At 41.5% G+C, this 16,804-nt stretch overlaps 2 protein-coding genes across 3 annotated transcripts; both read right to left on the minus strand.

The window, feature by feature from the left end:
* Positions 1 to 1,115: 1,115 nt before the first annotated feature.
* Positions 1,116 to 3,941, minus strand: LOC112453086. 2 transcript variants are annotated; one of them, XM_025013635.1, is made up of 6 exons: positions 3,454 to 3,941; positions 2,868 to 3,336; positions 2,459 to 2,793; positions 2,135 to 2,382; positions 1,885 to 2,050; positions 1,116 to 1,791 (listed from the first exon to the last, which is right to left on the minus strand). In XM_025013635.1, the coding sequence occupies exons 1-6, from the start codon at positions 3,480 to 3,482 to the stop codon at positions 1,548 to 1,550; spliced, it is 1,491 nt and encodes a 496-aa protein (XP_024869403.1). In that variant the 5' UTR covers positions 3,483 to 3,941; the 3' UTR covers positions 1,116 to 1,547. The 2 variants fall into 2 exon arrangements, with proteins under 2 accessions (XP_024869403.1, XP_024869402.1); XM_025013634.1 differs by having other exon boundaries at positions 2,135 to 2,385; positions 3,454 to 3,938.
* Positions 3,942 to 4,565: 624 nt separating this feature from the next.
* On the minus strand, positions 4,566 to 15,857 carry LOC112453085 (NADPH--cytochrome P450 reductase-like). The gene is made up of 11 exons (XM_025013633.1): positions 15,654 to 15,857; positions 11,546 to 11,748; positions 10,606 to 10,798; positions 10,090 to 10,239; positions 8,335 to 8,459; positions 7,973 to 8,161; positions 7,650 to 7,888; positions 7,204 to 7,535; positions 6,852 to 7,113; positions 6,540 to 6,768; positions 4,566 to 6,461 (listed from the first exon to the last, which is right to left on the minus strand). The coding sequence occupies exons 1-11, from the start codon at positions 15,663 to 15,665 to the stop codon at positions 6,317 to 6,319; spliced, it is 2,079 nt and encodes a 692-aa protein (XP_024869401.1). The 5' UTR covers positions 15,666 to 15,857; the 3' UTR covers positions 4,566 to 6,316.
* Between the last annotated feature and the right edge of the window lie 947 nt (positions 15,858 to 16,804).

Genomic DNA, 16,804 nt, shown 5'->3' on the forward strand with positions numbered 1-16,804 from the left:
TCAGCCCGCTTGCACATCCTTCGACGAAAAAATACACCGTGTTTATACAAGCTCGGGGAGATGAAGCGTGTACGGTTATTAAATGCGATATAAAGTTATCGAGACTCACCAATAGCGGTGCACACCCCTACGATCCTCGTCATCGTCGACAGATGATGCGCGTCGCTCGGCCTTTCGTAGGTAGACATATCGCCGGCGGGATCCTTCGTCTGCGTTATCATGGGACGTCCGATAAATCTTTTTTAACAAAGATCCTGCGGGAGTACGCGTCGCTCGTAACTGCTCGACCGATATCCTCATAAAGATCTTTATACAAATTTTATTGGCGTTCTCTCGGGTTTACCACGCATAATCGTGCCCTGAAAAAATATGTATGTATCCAATATTAAAAAAAAATTGCATAAGATAAAGAAAAAGGAAAAATTTCGTTTGAAAATTTATCTGACTATAGTGGACGGTTACGTTTTCTCGATCACGAAGGGATGAACTCGCTTACGAGAGTAAACTCTGCGGCAGTCGTTGCGCCGGGGGATCGAAAAATCCGCGTCGCAAACTCTCCGTTAAATTTCTTTTTCGTTTCTTCGCGTATTTCGCGTTATTTCGAAATCCTTGACGTGCCGACAAAACCTTTCGCCGGGCTTATTCGAAGCGTCCTCCACCGTTGCGGGCTCGCGCTAAACTAAAACCAGACGGAGTAAACGCGTCGCGACGCCAAAGAGGAAAGCCCGAACTTGCGCAAATACCGCCCGCGCCCCCGTTCGAAATTTCCTGCGGCTCTGTGCCACGTGCCACTCGTGGGGGCGAGCGACATTATTATTATAAGAACGCGCGGGATATTAATTAAACAAAGGCACCTGCACCACACATTCGCCACATGTGTGTAACCTTTGCTATTTTCTTCTCTCTTTACACACACGTATATATTCCTTATCATGCGATATATTTTTAATCTTAATGTCATATGACGTAACGGGCAAAATATAATTCACCATTATGTTATATTTACGATAATAATATACGTAACGCTATATTTAATCCTTAATTTTTGGATTTCTCTCGTTGAGGGGGAATTTCCGGGATTAGAACAATTATTGCGAGTGTAATAACACGTGGTATTACATTTATCCAACAACATTGCTATATATATTTATTCACATCCAATAAATTTATAATAGTGCGGCATACAAAAATATATCCATTCGCGGTAAGCGTGTAGAACACTTGAACAACACGGACGCGCGGTGAGGTAGAGACAGTATTATCTGCGGAACAACGGTATTTAAAATAAAACGTCGCGCGTATACGCGTGCGACGATCATCTTCCGTAAATACATTTTACACGATAAATATATGTATATACTTCTTAAAGCGTTTCATCGTGCTTCAAGCGTTATCCTGATGCGAAACCGAAACGCGTCAAAGCAACATTTTGTACTCCTCGGCTTTACACGCAGCATACACATATCGAACATTTGTTAAAAATATATTTCTCGCATGCAAGCTGTGTTCAAAGCGCTTCTTCCGATTTCGTCGCGTTAAGCTTTTTCTCAGAGTCTCTCCGTCGCTCGGACTTTCTTCTTCTTGCCTTTGGCCACTCTGGGAGTGCAGTCCCAGCCAGCCGAGAGCAAGCTGATCCTCGATTGCGCCGGAACGATGTGCTTCCCTTGAATCGCCAAAAAATCGCCGCTACGATCGCGAGTCGCGTGGGCGGATTTCGGCATCGTTGCTCGAGATATCGGGCTCAAGGGTTTTCTGTTGCAGTGCAGGGCAGCAGGCGACGGTGCCAATGATCTGAAATTTATAATTTGAATTATCCTTCATCCTCTTAATTTCCTGACCATTTAAAGGAAAGAAGAAACGTTTCTCAATGCACGACCAACGCACCCATTTCTGCTGCTAGGAAGCCTTGAAGTGTCTATGGGAGCGAGTCGAATATTTTTCGGCCAAACAGTAGGAGAGACGGGAGCTTGCCAGGCGGAATGAATATTTGGATTCCTCAATGCACCCGATCTTCTCGCGGAACCTTGGAAGCCAACGTAGCCAGCTGATCCTAAAACATCAACGATTTTTGTGCGAGTGTTAATATTAATGCATCAATCAAATTGATAACTGAAATGACTCGGTGCTCATCTACCTTGGCGGGAAGAGATTTCCAAATTCTCGTACATAAACTTAATCGGGACGGTCTTTAAAGTAGAGAAGCTTTCTCGTGTGGACACCGTAAAAGGCACGGGGCTTACAACGATCCTCTCGTTAAAAATAGTGCCAAGCTTATTTCTGCCTATATGTGGCGTGCACAAGCGTTCCTTGGCCCTCAAAGCGTCGTCATCTCCCGCATCATCAAAGTTTTTCAGTTTGTTCGCGGAGATTGAATTCCTCGTCCTTCTAAAAATCAGATTACATAAAATAAGAAGAAGCGCTCCCGCGTTTAATACTTTATTTTCCTTTCTAATCTTACTTCTGAACTCCTTGATGGTTCGCATCGTTCTTTGTTATCTGAAGGGAGCTTTCGGTATCCAGCAATCGGTTTCTTATGCTTATAGACTTGTTCTCGATATAATTCGGCGAGATTGCTTCCTCCGTCCAATTCGCTTTTGAGTTCCTTGACGAATTTCTATTACCATGAACGGGAGCGGGGGCTATTCTCAGGGCGTCACTTAGGTCATCGTGCAAGGAATCTGTATCGCTCTTCTCGTTAGGAAAAAACTCCGAGATTACATGCTCCATCATCATGTCGAGAACATCTTCGAATTTCGCTTTGTTCAGTTTGTATTGCGCAGAATCCTCTCCCTCCTGTAAATATCATAAAGATACAATATACACATGCAGATTATATACCACTCGCTACAGAAAGCTTCTCCCTTTACCTTTATCGAAAAATTGCGTTCGGCGAATGGTTCATCGTTTTGCGGATCACGTCTCTTCGTCTTTTTGTCGCTCGAGCCAACCTCCCGCTGTTCACAGTCGCTCGTTGCAGCCGGATTCTTGCCGACTATCCTTAGGTACGGTATCTGCGATCTCCACTGTATACATTCGTCCAAAGCGGACTCTTGGAACAGCTGATCGTCCTCCTCGTAGAGGGTCCTCTCCACGGTCGCCCATTGCTGCTCCAGTCTACGAGTCGCCACGCTCTCCACCTCCTGCGACCAGGAAACGGACGTTGCCGCGCTGTTACCGTTGGACGGGGCATCGTCGTCCTTCCACGATTTCTGCCGCGGCAAACTGGGCAGCCGGAAGCGATCGTTCCATTCGTCCTCCTCGCACCCATCGCCCTCGTCCTCCTTCAGTCGCAGCAGGTGTTGAGGAGCCTTGATCTTCTGTGTCAGCGGGCTGATCCTGCGGGATAACGAATAATTCCCCGTAATCCCAACCAATTTCGACAATTGCTCGACGATCGTTTGCCCGAGGGCAATTTTCCAAACTGCCTGTGCGATATAAACAAACCGGACTTACGCGCTTCTCCTGCGGCTGTTACTTCGCATCTCATGCTTTCCCCGAGGGTCCTCCCCATCAACAAGATCCGATCGGCGACGGTCCCGTCGCGGGGATACCACCACGAATCCACAACCTCGCGTGTCTTCCAACAAGCAAGAGAGGGAAACCTTTTACTGATGCCCTTTCGATTTCTGACGCGCGCAACGTCCTCGACTGGGACCTTTTAACGGAGCGGCCGCATCGCTGCCGCGCCTATTTCTGCCATTCATAATTTCTATTTTACGCCGTGCCTCTCACACGCGAGCACATTATCGATCCCCCCGTGCTCGGGCCGTGACTGAAATATTGACCACGATATAACGGAAACGGACTCTCGCGTACCCGCGGCGAGGCTCGTTCCACCCCTATGCGCATGATACTGAGCCACTGAGGGTCGTCGGGGAACCCGGGGTGGCCGGGGGCCACGACGCCCACGACGTGTATTATTCAGCTGAGACGCGAACCCGAGACGCGTCGATGATACGGACGCTTAATGACGCAGAAGGCAAAACATGATTTACTTTTGCCGGTAAGAGACGGTCGGTGTTTTTTTCACTCACAGGGTGCCCCGTAAACCCAGCATTGTAGGAAAAAAATTACAAGAGCGAAAGAAAAGTTATTACTCGCACAACATATTCGGTATCTTCACTATTATTCACAATATGGAAGATTAGTTTATATATTCAATTAAAAAGCAATGATTAATGACGTCAGAATGGCGTTGCATCAAAATATACAAAAAAAAAACGTTAAATATATGATGCTGCACTTGCGAGACGCTCTGTATAACGTTATTGATATCCTCAGCGACAATCTGAACTTTGAGATTCAGTTTATCACAATTATGTTTCGATTATTGTTAGATAACTGGTCACTTTTTGAATTTGGACGATCACTTTCTAAACTATGCTTAGAGGAAAGAAATTATAAAGTTAGTTTGTAAATGTTTTCTTAAATATAAAAGTATTACCATTCCTATAGATACGCGAATGATCCAAGCAGAACGTAAAACTCATGATAACGTTATCGTGATGTCATTGTGAGTTTTATGTCCCAACTGGAGAGATTACGCTACGAATAATGTGATCTGGTTGCGTTATACATGTCAATCGACTTGATTTTTATTCACCATCCCTGTATGCATCGTGTAAAAATATAATTAATTATAAATTCATTATACAATCGCCATGAGAGACGTAGCTTCGCACATACCTCGATATCTCTAGCTAGATTAAAAACGCTGCGCGAATAAACAGCGATCGTGCTATTCACAATTGTTCACCTAATTTGTTTACAATTGTATTACCGCATCAATAATATCAATAATTGAACGATAATCTTCAAGTAGAGACAGGAAACCTCTAAGTTAACATTTTTAACGTTGATTGAAACCAATGCGCGCGCGCGCGCACGATACCTATTTCGATTCGTATTCCGCATGCCGCGACGGAGTAAACAATAATGGATTGAATTTGAATTTATATTCACTAGTAACTTTCTTAGCCTCAAATTTCACTACAGATCGCTTTGGTTTACGTGCACGAACTTAGCGTAAAGCGTTATTTTAAACACTGAAATAAATCTGCTCCAAATATCTCTTTAAAAAAAATGTCACTACTTGCATACTGACTAATATCACCAATTGATACGGACCAATAACTTCTAGGGATTGTATACTTTATATAATTATACAATTTTTTTTTAATGTAATTACTACTGAGAACAAGACACAGCTTCAGGTTTAAATATGCCTTGTGCGTAAAACTTAACAATTGTACAAAGTCCTCTTGCACAATAACAATCATTCACATTGACTATATACTGAGCTTGCAAAGAGAAATTATATCCGTTGTATATATTCGCCTATTATATTTGACGTGAGACTTAATTAACTAGATTGGCGCATCGCGATCGCGAAGATCGCGGATAATAATGAAAAAACAGCCGAATTTTAATGAAACTGTTTGTACAATTTGCGTGATGAATAGTAACTTGGTATATGATGGTGAGCCAGAGCCGATATTTCATTGACATGTCTAAAAAAGCACTAAAATATTCAAGCGTGAGCAGAAACGAGTTAGTTTATCTCGTCTTGTTGTTCGTGGAATCTAAAATGTATAGAAGGTCCGTTTAAGTAATCTTACATTTGATAAAGATTATTGTGAGTATAAAATTATTCGTGAAATAATCTTATGATTATTTCATTAGTTTAATTATTGACCAGGCAGATGTAAGAACGTTACGTACGAATAAACACAGCAAAAACTCGACCAAGGATGTACAAGTGGAAGATTCCTGACAATGAAAGTTTAACGAACGTCCAAGATACGAGATAGTATGTAATTGCCATATATTTACTTATATTGTGTATAGCACACACACAAATGAAATTGATAGAAGTACGGGTACAAATAACCCCCTAGGTTGCCTTTTACATTCTTTTTCAATAACTTTGAAGTCAGTTTTTCATCGAAAACCGATATTATGTACAAATATATAAACTAATTTCCGAAGCATTTAAATAATGTATTTTGTTATCTATAAAGACGAATATGAAAAATAAGTCAGATACAATTAAATACTTTACGTAAAATTTAAGAACTCTCTATACGTAACGTCGGCTCTGGCTATGAACAATAATTCAACTACAGTTATTCTATACGGCAGGACATGATGAAACTCACCGGATAAAAACCACGGAATGAAGAAAGAGCGAATGAAAGGTTTAATTGACTGAATGTCGTTACTAATGATTGTCCCGTCGCTTGAATGAATCAAGCTTGGACCCTCGCATTAAAAAAAATGCTTCTGTATATTTCTCTATGATACAATTAATATTGACTCAACTCCAAACATCACTGGAATATCGCTTCTGCGACTCCATCTTCTTGATGTAATTTGCGGCGTCAAGTTCCGACATGTTGCCACGTTCCATCACCACTTTGAGTAATATATTGTGCACGTCGCGTGCCATGTTTCTCGCATCCCTGAGAAAAACACAAACAATTTAAATTTTGAATACGAATTTCTTTTTTGTAATAGAAAAGCAGATGCATTGGACTAACCCGCAAACATAAATATGTCCGTTTTGTTCACCAATGACACGCCACAATTCCTCTTTGTTCTTCTCGAGCAAATGCGTGACGTAGACTTTGTGCTGTTGCTCGCGGCTGAACGCGGTGTGCAACGTTAGGGTGCCGTTCTTCACGTATTCCTCTAATTCTTCACGATAGAGATAGTCCTCTTGGCTTTTTCTGCATCCAAAGTACAGTATCGTGTCACCCGTCTCTTTACCTGGGATTAAGATTCAAATATTAGTAACGCTCTACCGCAATGAAAATGCTGCGATTACGGAATCAAAAGCAGAGCATGCTTACCTTCCTTTCTCGCAAAGTCCCGTTCCTGTATGAAACCTCTGAACGGCGCTAGACCAGTTCCTGGACCAACCATGATGATGGGGGTACTCGGGCGCGTCGGCAAACGAAACTGAGACTTTCTTACGAAAATCGGGACGAGGCAGGGTGGATCGGAGGGATGTTTCTCCTTCAACCAATTGGTGGTTACACCCTTGTTTATCCTGCCGGTCGGAGTTTTGTACTCTACCACCACCGCCGTGATATGGACCGAGGTTGGATGGAGCTGAAACAGGAATTACGATTTTTACTTAAAGGTCTTTTTTTTAAATATAGACAAATTCTATTATTCTTAAAATCAACAAAAAAAGGATACCTTTGGAGACGAAGATATCGAGTAATATCGACACTGTAACCGTGGCAAGATCTCGCACAAATGATCTAATGGTGGCTTCAAGCTGGAAATATCCTCCAAAATGTGCACAATGTTGCGGTTCTCTTGATTTATCCATTGCTGATAGGCCGCTTTGCCTTCCGCGCTGGTCGACGCCATCAGCTTTAGCTTCTCCTTTTCCGCGGGGTCGCTCGTATATTCTGCTAACTCCTTGAGAACGTGCGTGCGCGGATTACTCGTAATGTCTAGGTAATGTGTCAATGCAGTTCTGTAGCTGCAAGGGCAAGGGAACGGATGTTTCTTCGTGGATTCCTCTGTAAAGCAAATAACAGTTTATCTTTCAAAAAACGTAAATGAATAAATTGTATTTAAAAAAAAAAGAAAAAAAGTAAAAAGGAGTGGAGAGAAAATAAAGAGCGAGTAAATACCATCTGTATTCGTAAGGGTGAAAATAGTATCCAAATTCACGCCGCATTGCTCGCCAATTTTGTTCACCAGCTCCGCATTGTTCACGGGATAAACGGCCAAATGATCGCCTGTCTCGTAACGCATCTTGGAGCCTTCGATGTCGAACTCGATGTGCATGCACGATCTGTCGGATGTGGGACCGTGCAGCTCGCGATTCACTTTCACAGGAGCCAAGAATGGGTTCTTCGCATCATACGGCCTAGAGACAAAAGATGCAGACGTTAAGAATGCTAAGTAAGAACAAAGATTATTTCACGCAATTCCACAGTAAATAAGGACTTACGGTCTCTGATTTGCGAAGGAATGAAGACGCGCGATCTCTCCGGTGTAGACGCGATCGGTCGGCAGATCCACGTGCTCCGTGAGCTTGTATTGTCGAATGCTGACATCTTCGCCGGCTCCCTCGATGCCAAAGAACTCACAGACGGCCGGCCAAAATTTATCTTTCCACGTGATGAAATCATCCTCTATGCTGTAACATTGAAATTAATTATTAAGAAAAAGAAGCTCTAAATTGTAGAAATTAAGAATGATTGGTAAGACAAACAAAATATATTTGCCTATAATGAATGTGATGAAAAAAATATTTATTTTAAATTAAAGAACGAATGGAAAAGGGGAGGAGGGGCACGTTGGGAACCTTACTTTGCGTCATCATCCCCGAGACCCAGCTCGAAAACGCGCGTAGCACCCAATTGTTCCATTCTGTGATCCACGTATATGCCAATCTCATTGTAGTGCTCATAGGTCTTATTACCCAGCCCGAATACCTGAAAAGAAAGTAGGTAAGCGATTATGCAAAGCGATTATTGACGTGCATTCTAACCTTTGACTATATAATAAATATTTATTTAGTATTTATATAGTACTTGACTATATAAATCTTTGACTAAATAAACCTTTACCCATATAAATACTTATATAGCCCTTATATAAACCTTCCTATACATACATAGTACTTATATACATATAGTAGCTAAAGATTAATTCTGGTTTATTCGACTATATAGTAGCTAAAGATTAATTCTGGTTTATTCGACTATAAGTATAGTCCAAAGTTCAAACTCTTCAAAAAATTAGCGGGAATCTCGTGCGGCGATGCCGGCGATCGGCAATTTTTCTGTTTTTCATCGATTTTCTAACCTCAATATCTCTCAGTACTACGTGCGACACGCGCGATATCGCTGCACGCCGCCGCGCCACGACAGCGCCGACCCGGCGACGGTGCCGCAAGGTGAGGCGGAAGAGCTTATTGCACGACATTCCGATGTTCATGATTCGTATCGAAACGCATTCGCGTACGTAATATCGTAGGCGATAACGCCGGTATCGCTAGATACTCGTCGTACTTCCGACGTTACCGTGCACCGGCACTTTCACTTTCTATCCGAAGAAACTGTGATTTTATACACCCGTGGGGCCTATTCTGTAAAACGACAGTTTCGTTATCGTTATATTGTCGTTGCGCAGCTTTTTTTACTATCTGTGCAACACAAGTAAAAAAAGCAAAAAAAGCTGTGCAACGACAATATAACGATAACGAAACTGTCGTTAAGAGTTAAAAGGCCTTCACACATAAAATGCCGTAAGGACGTAAGCGTAAGAAAACCGATCGATCCCAAGTATTTTCCCCTACTGGGGTTACGGACAGCACAATACTTGATTGGGATTGGTCGATTTTCTTACGCTTTAAGTTTTTCGTAAGTTCTTCCGCGATTTTATGTGACGGCCTTACAGAATAGGCCCACCGGTATCGAACATAATCGTCGCATGTGTGATGACTGTGATGTATTGTATGCTGCTCGACAGTCAATCATGCGTTTACGTAACGCCTAATGGCGTACTGGACGAGAGGCCCGAGAGGGCACCACTGCAATAGTACAATGTCAAGGCGAGATATATTCTAATCATTTAATTTGAAAAATAAAACAGATACGAAAGCAGGACAGAAAAAAGCAAGAAAATAGCGCAAAATAACGCGTAAAAAGAAAAACCGCAAAAAGAAAAAATGCGAAAAAAAAAAAACAAATGCAGGAAGAAAACGAATGCATTATAGAAAAGGAAAAATGTGAAAAGCGTGAAAAGAAAAATACGAAGGAATAAAAGAAACAATAAGGAAGAGGAAGACAAATTCGTTATTTGTGTGCATTAATTGCATCCTTGGGTCACATCCGCGTTTTTTTTTTCCCCCAACATATTCTCGCCGCGCATAATTATCGTTATTAAGATTATTAATCGTCAATGCGTGTATTATAAAAGTTAAATTGAATTGCCTGAATTGTACACAAAGCAGTTTACTCAGACAAAGGACGAAATTAACTTCACGGCGATTACGACGTAATATGTTCGATCCGGAAGTATTCAGTGAACATATAAATCCGAGGACGTATATATACATACCGCGTAGTTTAATCCTGTGAGATCACCGTCGCCGTTCTTGAGCCAATCAATGAATTCCATCGCGTTGTCGGTGGGATCGCCCTCTCCGTACGTGGCCAAGCAAAACACCGCCAAACTGTTTGGAATAGTCTTCAGATGTACTAGCTCCTCCTGTCGCAGCAAAAACAAACGTTTCTTGCATCATTAATATTTTTTTTTTGCGTCACGGATAATATCGTTATTTATCGTCCGCAGTAAGGTCGTCCAGTAAGTCGAGACGAGACAACTACCAATGTACATATGTTTCTGCACGTGCGAGAAACGTGCACGTTTAATAGTTAACGAGAATGTCTCAATTGGCTCAACAGCATCACTCGAGAAGTCTCGCTCGGCAAGTTTCCGTCTCTCTCGCATGTGGAAATGTACGACAAACACATCCTCGTGCACTTGCAAATTGCAATTTAATTCCCGCGCTCTCTCTTTTCCCCTCTCCGAGATTACGGACTTACAGTAAATCGCCATAACGATTTCGCTTACCATATCGCACTCCTCGGGATCGGCCACCATGCCCTTCATCTTGTATCTAATGCCCTCCTTGGCGAGACGACCCGCGAATTCTTCGGCAGTACCCGTCTGGCTGCCGTAGAACACCACCAGACTTCGCCCGGAGGTTTTCAGCTTCTTGATAAAAGAATTCTCCGATGGTGGTATCGAGGCGCTGGACGTCGATCTGTAATTGAAAAATCGTAGGCGTTCAAGCAGCGCATTACAATGCCACTCTAATCCTTGCACTATTAAATTCGTAATATTGTCAAATTATAACTCAATTTAAGTCATTTTGAACCATTTCTGTAGGTCGCCACTTCTCCTACTCAAAAAATGTCGTTAATTTAAAACAATATTAATTTGACTAAACCAATGAAGTTAAAATAATACTGTTTTGTGTTAAAATAATAAATTTCGACACACATTGTAGTTAAAAATAACAAAATATTATTTAATTCAAGGTATCAGTTTAACGTCAGTTTCTACCAATGTAGATTAACTTTAATCTCGGTTTAATTTACTTTTTATCTTTTGCTAATTGTTAAAATTAGAAAAAGACCAATTGGTAAGTTAAACAATGCAGATTAAAGTTAATCTGCATTGATAGAAATACACATTAATTTCCTTTAAATAACAGTGTGGATTTTTCTTATGTCGATTTCTATCAATGTAAATTAACTTTAGTCTCGGTCTAAAAGATAAAAAGTAAGCTATAATAATTAAAGATTAAAATTAATCTACATAAAAATGGAGTCTTATTTGCCGGTTCAACCAAACCTCCTCCTTCCTTCGAGTGATTCACGAAGGAATCCCGACTATTCGCCGGTAGCACTTCGACTCGAATCCTATCGAGGTCCTTCCTTTTACGCAAATCAGGGATCGTATAAGGATAAGGCGTTTCTCTCTCTCTCTCGATAAGAACCGCACTTACTGAATGGAGTAGGACTTTGTCGCTGGCGTGAGTGCGTCTCGCTTTCTCCTTCTCAGGAGCCACCATGCTGCCGCTACGAAGAGACCAACGACCAACAGGACGTCCAGGACGCTGAAGTACGTCTCGTCGTACGCCTCCGTGCCGCTTCCGCTCTCCGGTGATCCTGCCATTCTTATAGCCTTGGGTTGCGACGCGTCCGCGGTCTGCGAGAGATTCAACACAATTTCAATTGATTGATCGTTTGACTTCAGCGGGATTTATACTTCTCGTGTATGAACTCGAGAGACAAGACTCTTCATGCCCGCGCCAGATTATTTCGCTCGAGACGTGGACAAAAATAGGTATCGTACTTTTTTTTTTTCCCTCCCATTATCTTATCATTCTTAACTCCACGCTTGCAACGCTAATTATCAATGTAGTCTTTTCGCCATTAATACAGAATATGATCAAATAGGTCATAATATGGTCTTTGTTGCCAGCGCTCTCAAAAACCTAAACTCAAAGTCCGAAATGTTTCTATTATACCAAGGGTACGACGTAGCGAGCGGAAATTAGGAAACGCTATCGTTCTTGACCCTCCCCATTGTAGTATCCACTAGTTAAGGATACACAATTGTCGCATAAAAATTATTACGCACTCGAAGCGGACATAGCCGTGACTCGACTCTTATTATCTCGCCTTTATCAAGGTTGAATGTCAGTGATAACGCCTGTCGCGGATCGTCGGGTGGATTTATTTTAAAAGAGGCGCTTTACGCCGGGCAATTTACGTCAGTATTTTGCATTCGGATTTTTCGCGTGAGCCAGACTTTTCCCTCGTCTCCTCCTCCCCCCTCCCCCACCCGTTCGAAATTGGAATAAATGCTAATAAGTCTGACAACGAAATTCATGTGAATGGTAATTTCCTTTCGCAGGCTTTTGCATCACGATCGACCGTTTGTTCGTCATTGTTTCGAGCGGTGGTCGAGTTATCGCGTAAGTCAATCGACCGTCTTATGAAAGAAATACTGGCGGTAAGCGAGCTGTCGAAAAAGACATTTATTAAAAAGATATTTATTATTGGTATGAAAATGTAAAAATCGTCTTTAACTACGAGAAATCAGTCGATTCGAACGGACAATGCTCCGATTGCAGAAAGAAAACGCGTCTTCCACGGGCACGTGCACTTGACACCGCTTGATAATGACAGAGAAAAACGAATGACGTATACAAGTCCTTGTAAAATAATTGTTGTTTTAATTATATCAGCCACGCGCGCGGTTCGCCGGCGGCTCCTATCGCAATCGTCCGAAGTGATAAAATAGTAAAGTGATAAAGTAGTAAAATAGTAAAGTAGTAAAGTAATAAAAGTCAAGGGTTCACCTCACGTCAACGATCGAGAGAGTCGCTGTTTATTTACTTACTACTGATTTCGTCACTTATTTACTACGATGAATGATTGACGCTGGTGTTATTGACGACTGGCGACGCGACGATTCCGAATCCCGACGTTCGGGAGATTTCTGAATGTCATACTCGCACGACATTCGGCCGAGATTATGACGAAAGGTTGTCATTGTCGGCCGAGATTATGACTCACGCTCGCGATCGACGATAATGATAATAAGGCGGGATTATTTGGCATTACTCTGCACGTTTCGGTTCCACACAATATTCGTTATCTCGTCGCGAGAACGCTGATATTATTTTGTCATTCTGACGTCGAGAAAAAAACACATTCATTACGCGGCTGCACGGAAGAGCGAAACTTATATAATTATTGTGTCACAGCTTAATATACAGCTTGCGTAACGCAAGTGGGATCTATTAGATTCGTGATCGTCACCACCGCGCGTTCGCGGTGAAGGAATAAAATCGGCTCAGATTCACGCGAGAGTTACACGTTTTTAAGGAGCAATGAGCTCGAAACATCATCTGTTGTTCTTCATCTATAATCTATATCAAAGCACGCCTTTATTATCTTATTTCTCTTCGCTTATCTACCTGCCCGCTTATTACGACAGTCGCCTTATCTTGGATTTATTCCGCTCGCTCGATTCACCGCGACCGTCTGAAAGCGTCACGATGACTTCTGAAAAGCGTCCCGTGCTGAATGAGGAAAAAGTCACGTAACCGAGCTTGCTTAGTATGCAATTAGCTCCTCCGTTGTATTGCAAGAATTTGAAAAAAAAAAAAAAAATGAAAAGCGCCGCGTTCCGGCCATAAATCTTCCGCGAGATTTACATTGTCGGTTGTCAAACCGATATAACGACCTCGCGAGCGTTGATTGATCGTTATTATTAGTTTACAAGTGTTTAACTTTAAGCCGATCTCCATTTACCTAGTAGCGCTGCGAAAAAAAAAATACTCAATGAATTCGCGGAAAATTACGCAATTATTTCCTGAAACGACAAAAACATGTATATGTACAAAATATACAAAATTGGTGAAGTTTGCTCATTTCGTTAGGACACTTCATATTTAACGGGCAACTTTCGATAAATAGTTAACCATTAACTACAGATAGCTTATCGTTAATAAAAAAATGTTTTAAAAAATAGAACCGACTTTTCAAAAAAAACTAAAAGGTATTTAAAAAATTTAAAAATATTAAAAAAACATACATACACGCCGAATATAGAACCTCCTTTTTTTGAAGTCGGTTAAAAATGAAAAATTGGTAAAAATGCGCTAGGAAATTGTTTAGCAGGCCTTCGGTCCTCAATTACCACGTGACACTTTTGACATCAATTACCCGATACACGACAAACTTTTTGTCTTATTTAATTATACTTATTTATTGCAATTTAAAATCTGTCGTCGGAAGGTATTATTTCCTGGTGGCTTCAAAATACTCTTAAGTCGTCGGAGGCCCTTATGCGCTATTCTGTTTTAAATATCCTTGCAACTCGGATCCTAACAAAAAATTTTTAAACTGGGGTGAAAAATTTTAGATAGGGTGCAATATTTGAAAAGAGTATAAAAGTTGAAAATGGAAATAAAAAAGTAAGAGACTCCTGTCATTTTACTGAAAAATATGCAACTAATTCTTTTCTATCTTTTTTTAGTAAAATTTTTGTTATAGCTCACTCAAATAATAATTCTATCGAATTACTCTACTTAAAAAGGTAGATGAAATAATTCATTAGTTGAATATTTGCCAGTAAAAAGGCAGAATTCATTTACTTCTTTCACAAACTTTTTTTCAACTTTTATAAATTTTTTTTTACCCACCATGGCCGATTTTCGGAAAGAGCAACTCTTTTTGAACCCTAAATATCAATTGACGTGTAAAAATTTTGATCAAAGTCCGAATGACAAAGATTTAAAACAGAAAAGCGCCTTAGGGGCCTAGTGATTGTCCTAGGACTTAATGGGTTAAGGTCAAGTTATTTACGTATATTGATCCCAACGGTCAACAACACTTAATTTCTAGTGACCCAATGTCGATCTTCCAGCTTTACCTTGACCTTAGTCATGGATTTATCCTTGACTAAATCCTTGAATGAATTTCAGAAGTTTAATTAAGTCAAACAACATTTCAATCGCCTTGTCTACATTAAATCACAGATATCGAAAACTGAAGAACGAGAGAGATGCCGTTAATTTGCATCGTCCGGTATCAAATACTGACCGAGCAATCGCTATTACTAAACGTATTTCATTGACACAGTTATACTGCGTCATTGATGCTAATTTCCTTGTTTTCTTCCGTTTCTTTCATTTCGTATACGAACGTCTAGTTCGTGTCTAACGTGATTTATGCGCCGCGGTAAATGTCGGAGTAACGCGTTTCATTCTCCGCACGTTTGGACCTCTTTAACAAATTGTATCGTTCAATCGTCGAGAAAGATACGATTAAATTTCACAAGTTACATTAAAAAAAAAATAACCGCGTACTCTTTAGAAGTATTAAAAAAATGTCAAAAAGTCCAAAGGCTTTTCGATCCATTTTACGCAGTTTCCGACAAAAATCGACCTCCTCTGCGTATCCGACATGCGTGACAGCGCACGTCAATCAACACGATCTATACCCGGAACTCACACAATTCCTGGAAATCACGGATCGCGTTATCTCCTCGCGCCGCGTCAACAATCATTTTACATAACGTTATTTTGATTCGCTTACCGGAAGATCCATGCTGTACGCTTGAGGGAACGTACGAGCGAACGGAATTCGCGGAAGCTTTCGCAAGCGGGATTAAATGCACGTGGCGATGCCGCACGATGTCTGAGCGATCACGTGCGAGAATCTACCGCGACGGCGATCGGCGCGCGACTGTAAAACGGTCGCGGAGCGGAACGCCAAGTCGAGCTCGCGCGGATTTCACGATACGACACCGACGATACGATCGAGTCCATCAATATGCATGCGTCGTAAACGCGCACGACGATGACCACCACCACCGCCGCTGCCGCCGTCGCAAATATGTGCCATCGTGACGAAGTGACAAGTCATCCTACACTTGCGCGTAATTAAACGCTCGGCGCGGCTTCCACCCCGATAAAAAATCCGCGCGATGCGAAATTAACGAAATCCGAAACTTCCCCGGAAATCCCGATCGCTCGGTTACCTCCCGTTCGCGCGCACGAGAAACAATTTTCGTTTCCGAGTGGCGTACGTGCGAAGTCGCACATGTTCGACCGATGGGCATTAATTTCAAAATCGACCGATCACGTTCTCGAGAACAATGAGTCCGGAATTATTACGTAGAAATCGCCGAATTATCATTACGAACATATATTCTGATTATTCTCGGCAAACCGTAACCGATTAATCTTTAGTGCGAGCTCTAGGCAAAATTTTGTTTAAATAATAGGCTGTTTTAAATAGACGCAACGGATGACGTAAGCCGAGAATCGTCAAACACGTGCAATTGTCAGCGATACGGTCGTCAGCGGGACTTGAGTTTCGTCATTTAAACGGCGCTCGTCTATCGTCACTCGCAACTACGAATATTTAATGGCACTTTGGCCTTTATTATTGCAATCGTCTTATTACTTAACTGTAACGAATAACGCGTCTGTCGTTTCTTCCTGAATTCCTTCAACGTGTTTCGACGAAAATTGTACTATTTAACAAGAATACGTTACATACATACCGATATACCATTATGTATTCCTAGCCGAATTATACAATAATTATATAATAATTCAGTTACGCAAAACTTACAGCACGCGTTATGTCTTTACTAATTTGTTGACGAGTGTTTTTCCTCAGACGTTTTCCTTACACGCTCGGAGATTCCATATTTTTATACAGCATTACGTATAATGATG

This window comes from Temnothorax curvispinosus, unplaced genomic scaffold, assembly GCF_003070985.1.
Source record: "Temnothorax curvispinosus isolate PA1 unplaced genomic scaffold, ASM307098v1 QBEX01003995.1, whole genome shotgun sequence".
In the NCBI taxonomy this organism is placed as follows: domain Eukaryota; kingdom Metazoa; phylum Arthropoda; class Insecta; order Hymenoptera; family Formicidae; genus Temnothorax; species Temnothorax curvispinosus.

What these genes read in the sequence shown, in the direction of transcription:
- LOC112453086 (XM_025013634.1), bottom strand. Translation starts at nt 3,482, where the DNA reads ATGCGAAGTAACAGCCGCAGGAGAAGCGC. An exon ending in AACAGCCGCAGGAGAAGCGC is followed by an intron (nt 3,337 to 3,453) that starts GTAAGTCCGGTT and finishes GTTATCCCGCAG; the next exon opens with GATCAGCCCGCTGACACAGA. An exon ending in AACGCAATTTTTCGATAAAG is followed by an intron (nt 2,794 to 2,867) that starts GTAAAGGGAGAA and finishes TGATATTTACAG; the next exon opens with GAGGGAGAGGATTCTGCGCA.
- LOC112453085 (XM_025013633.1), bottom strand. An exon ending in CTCGGGGATGATGACGCAAA is followed by an intron (nt 8,162 to 8,334) that starts GTAAGGTTCCCA and finishes TCAATGTTACAG; the next exon opens with CATAGAGGATGATTTCATCA. An exon ending in TCCTTCGCAAATCAGAGACC is followed by an intron (nt 7,889 to 7,972) that starts GTAAGTCCTTAT and finishes TTTTGTCTCTAG; the next exon opens with GCCGTATGATGCGAAGAACC.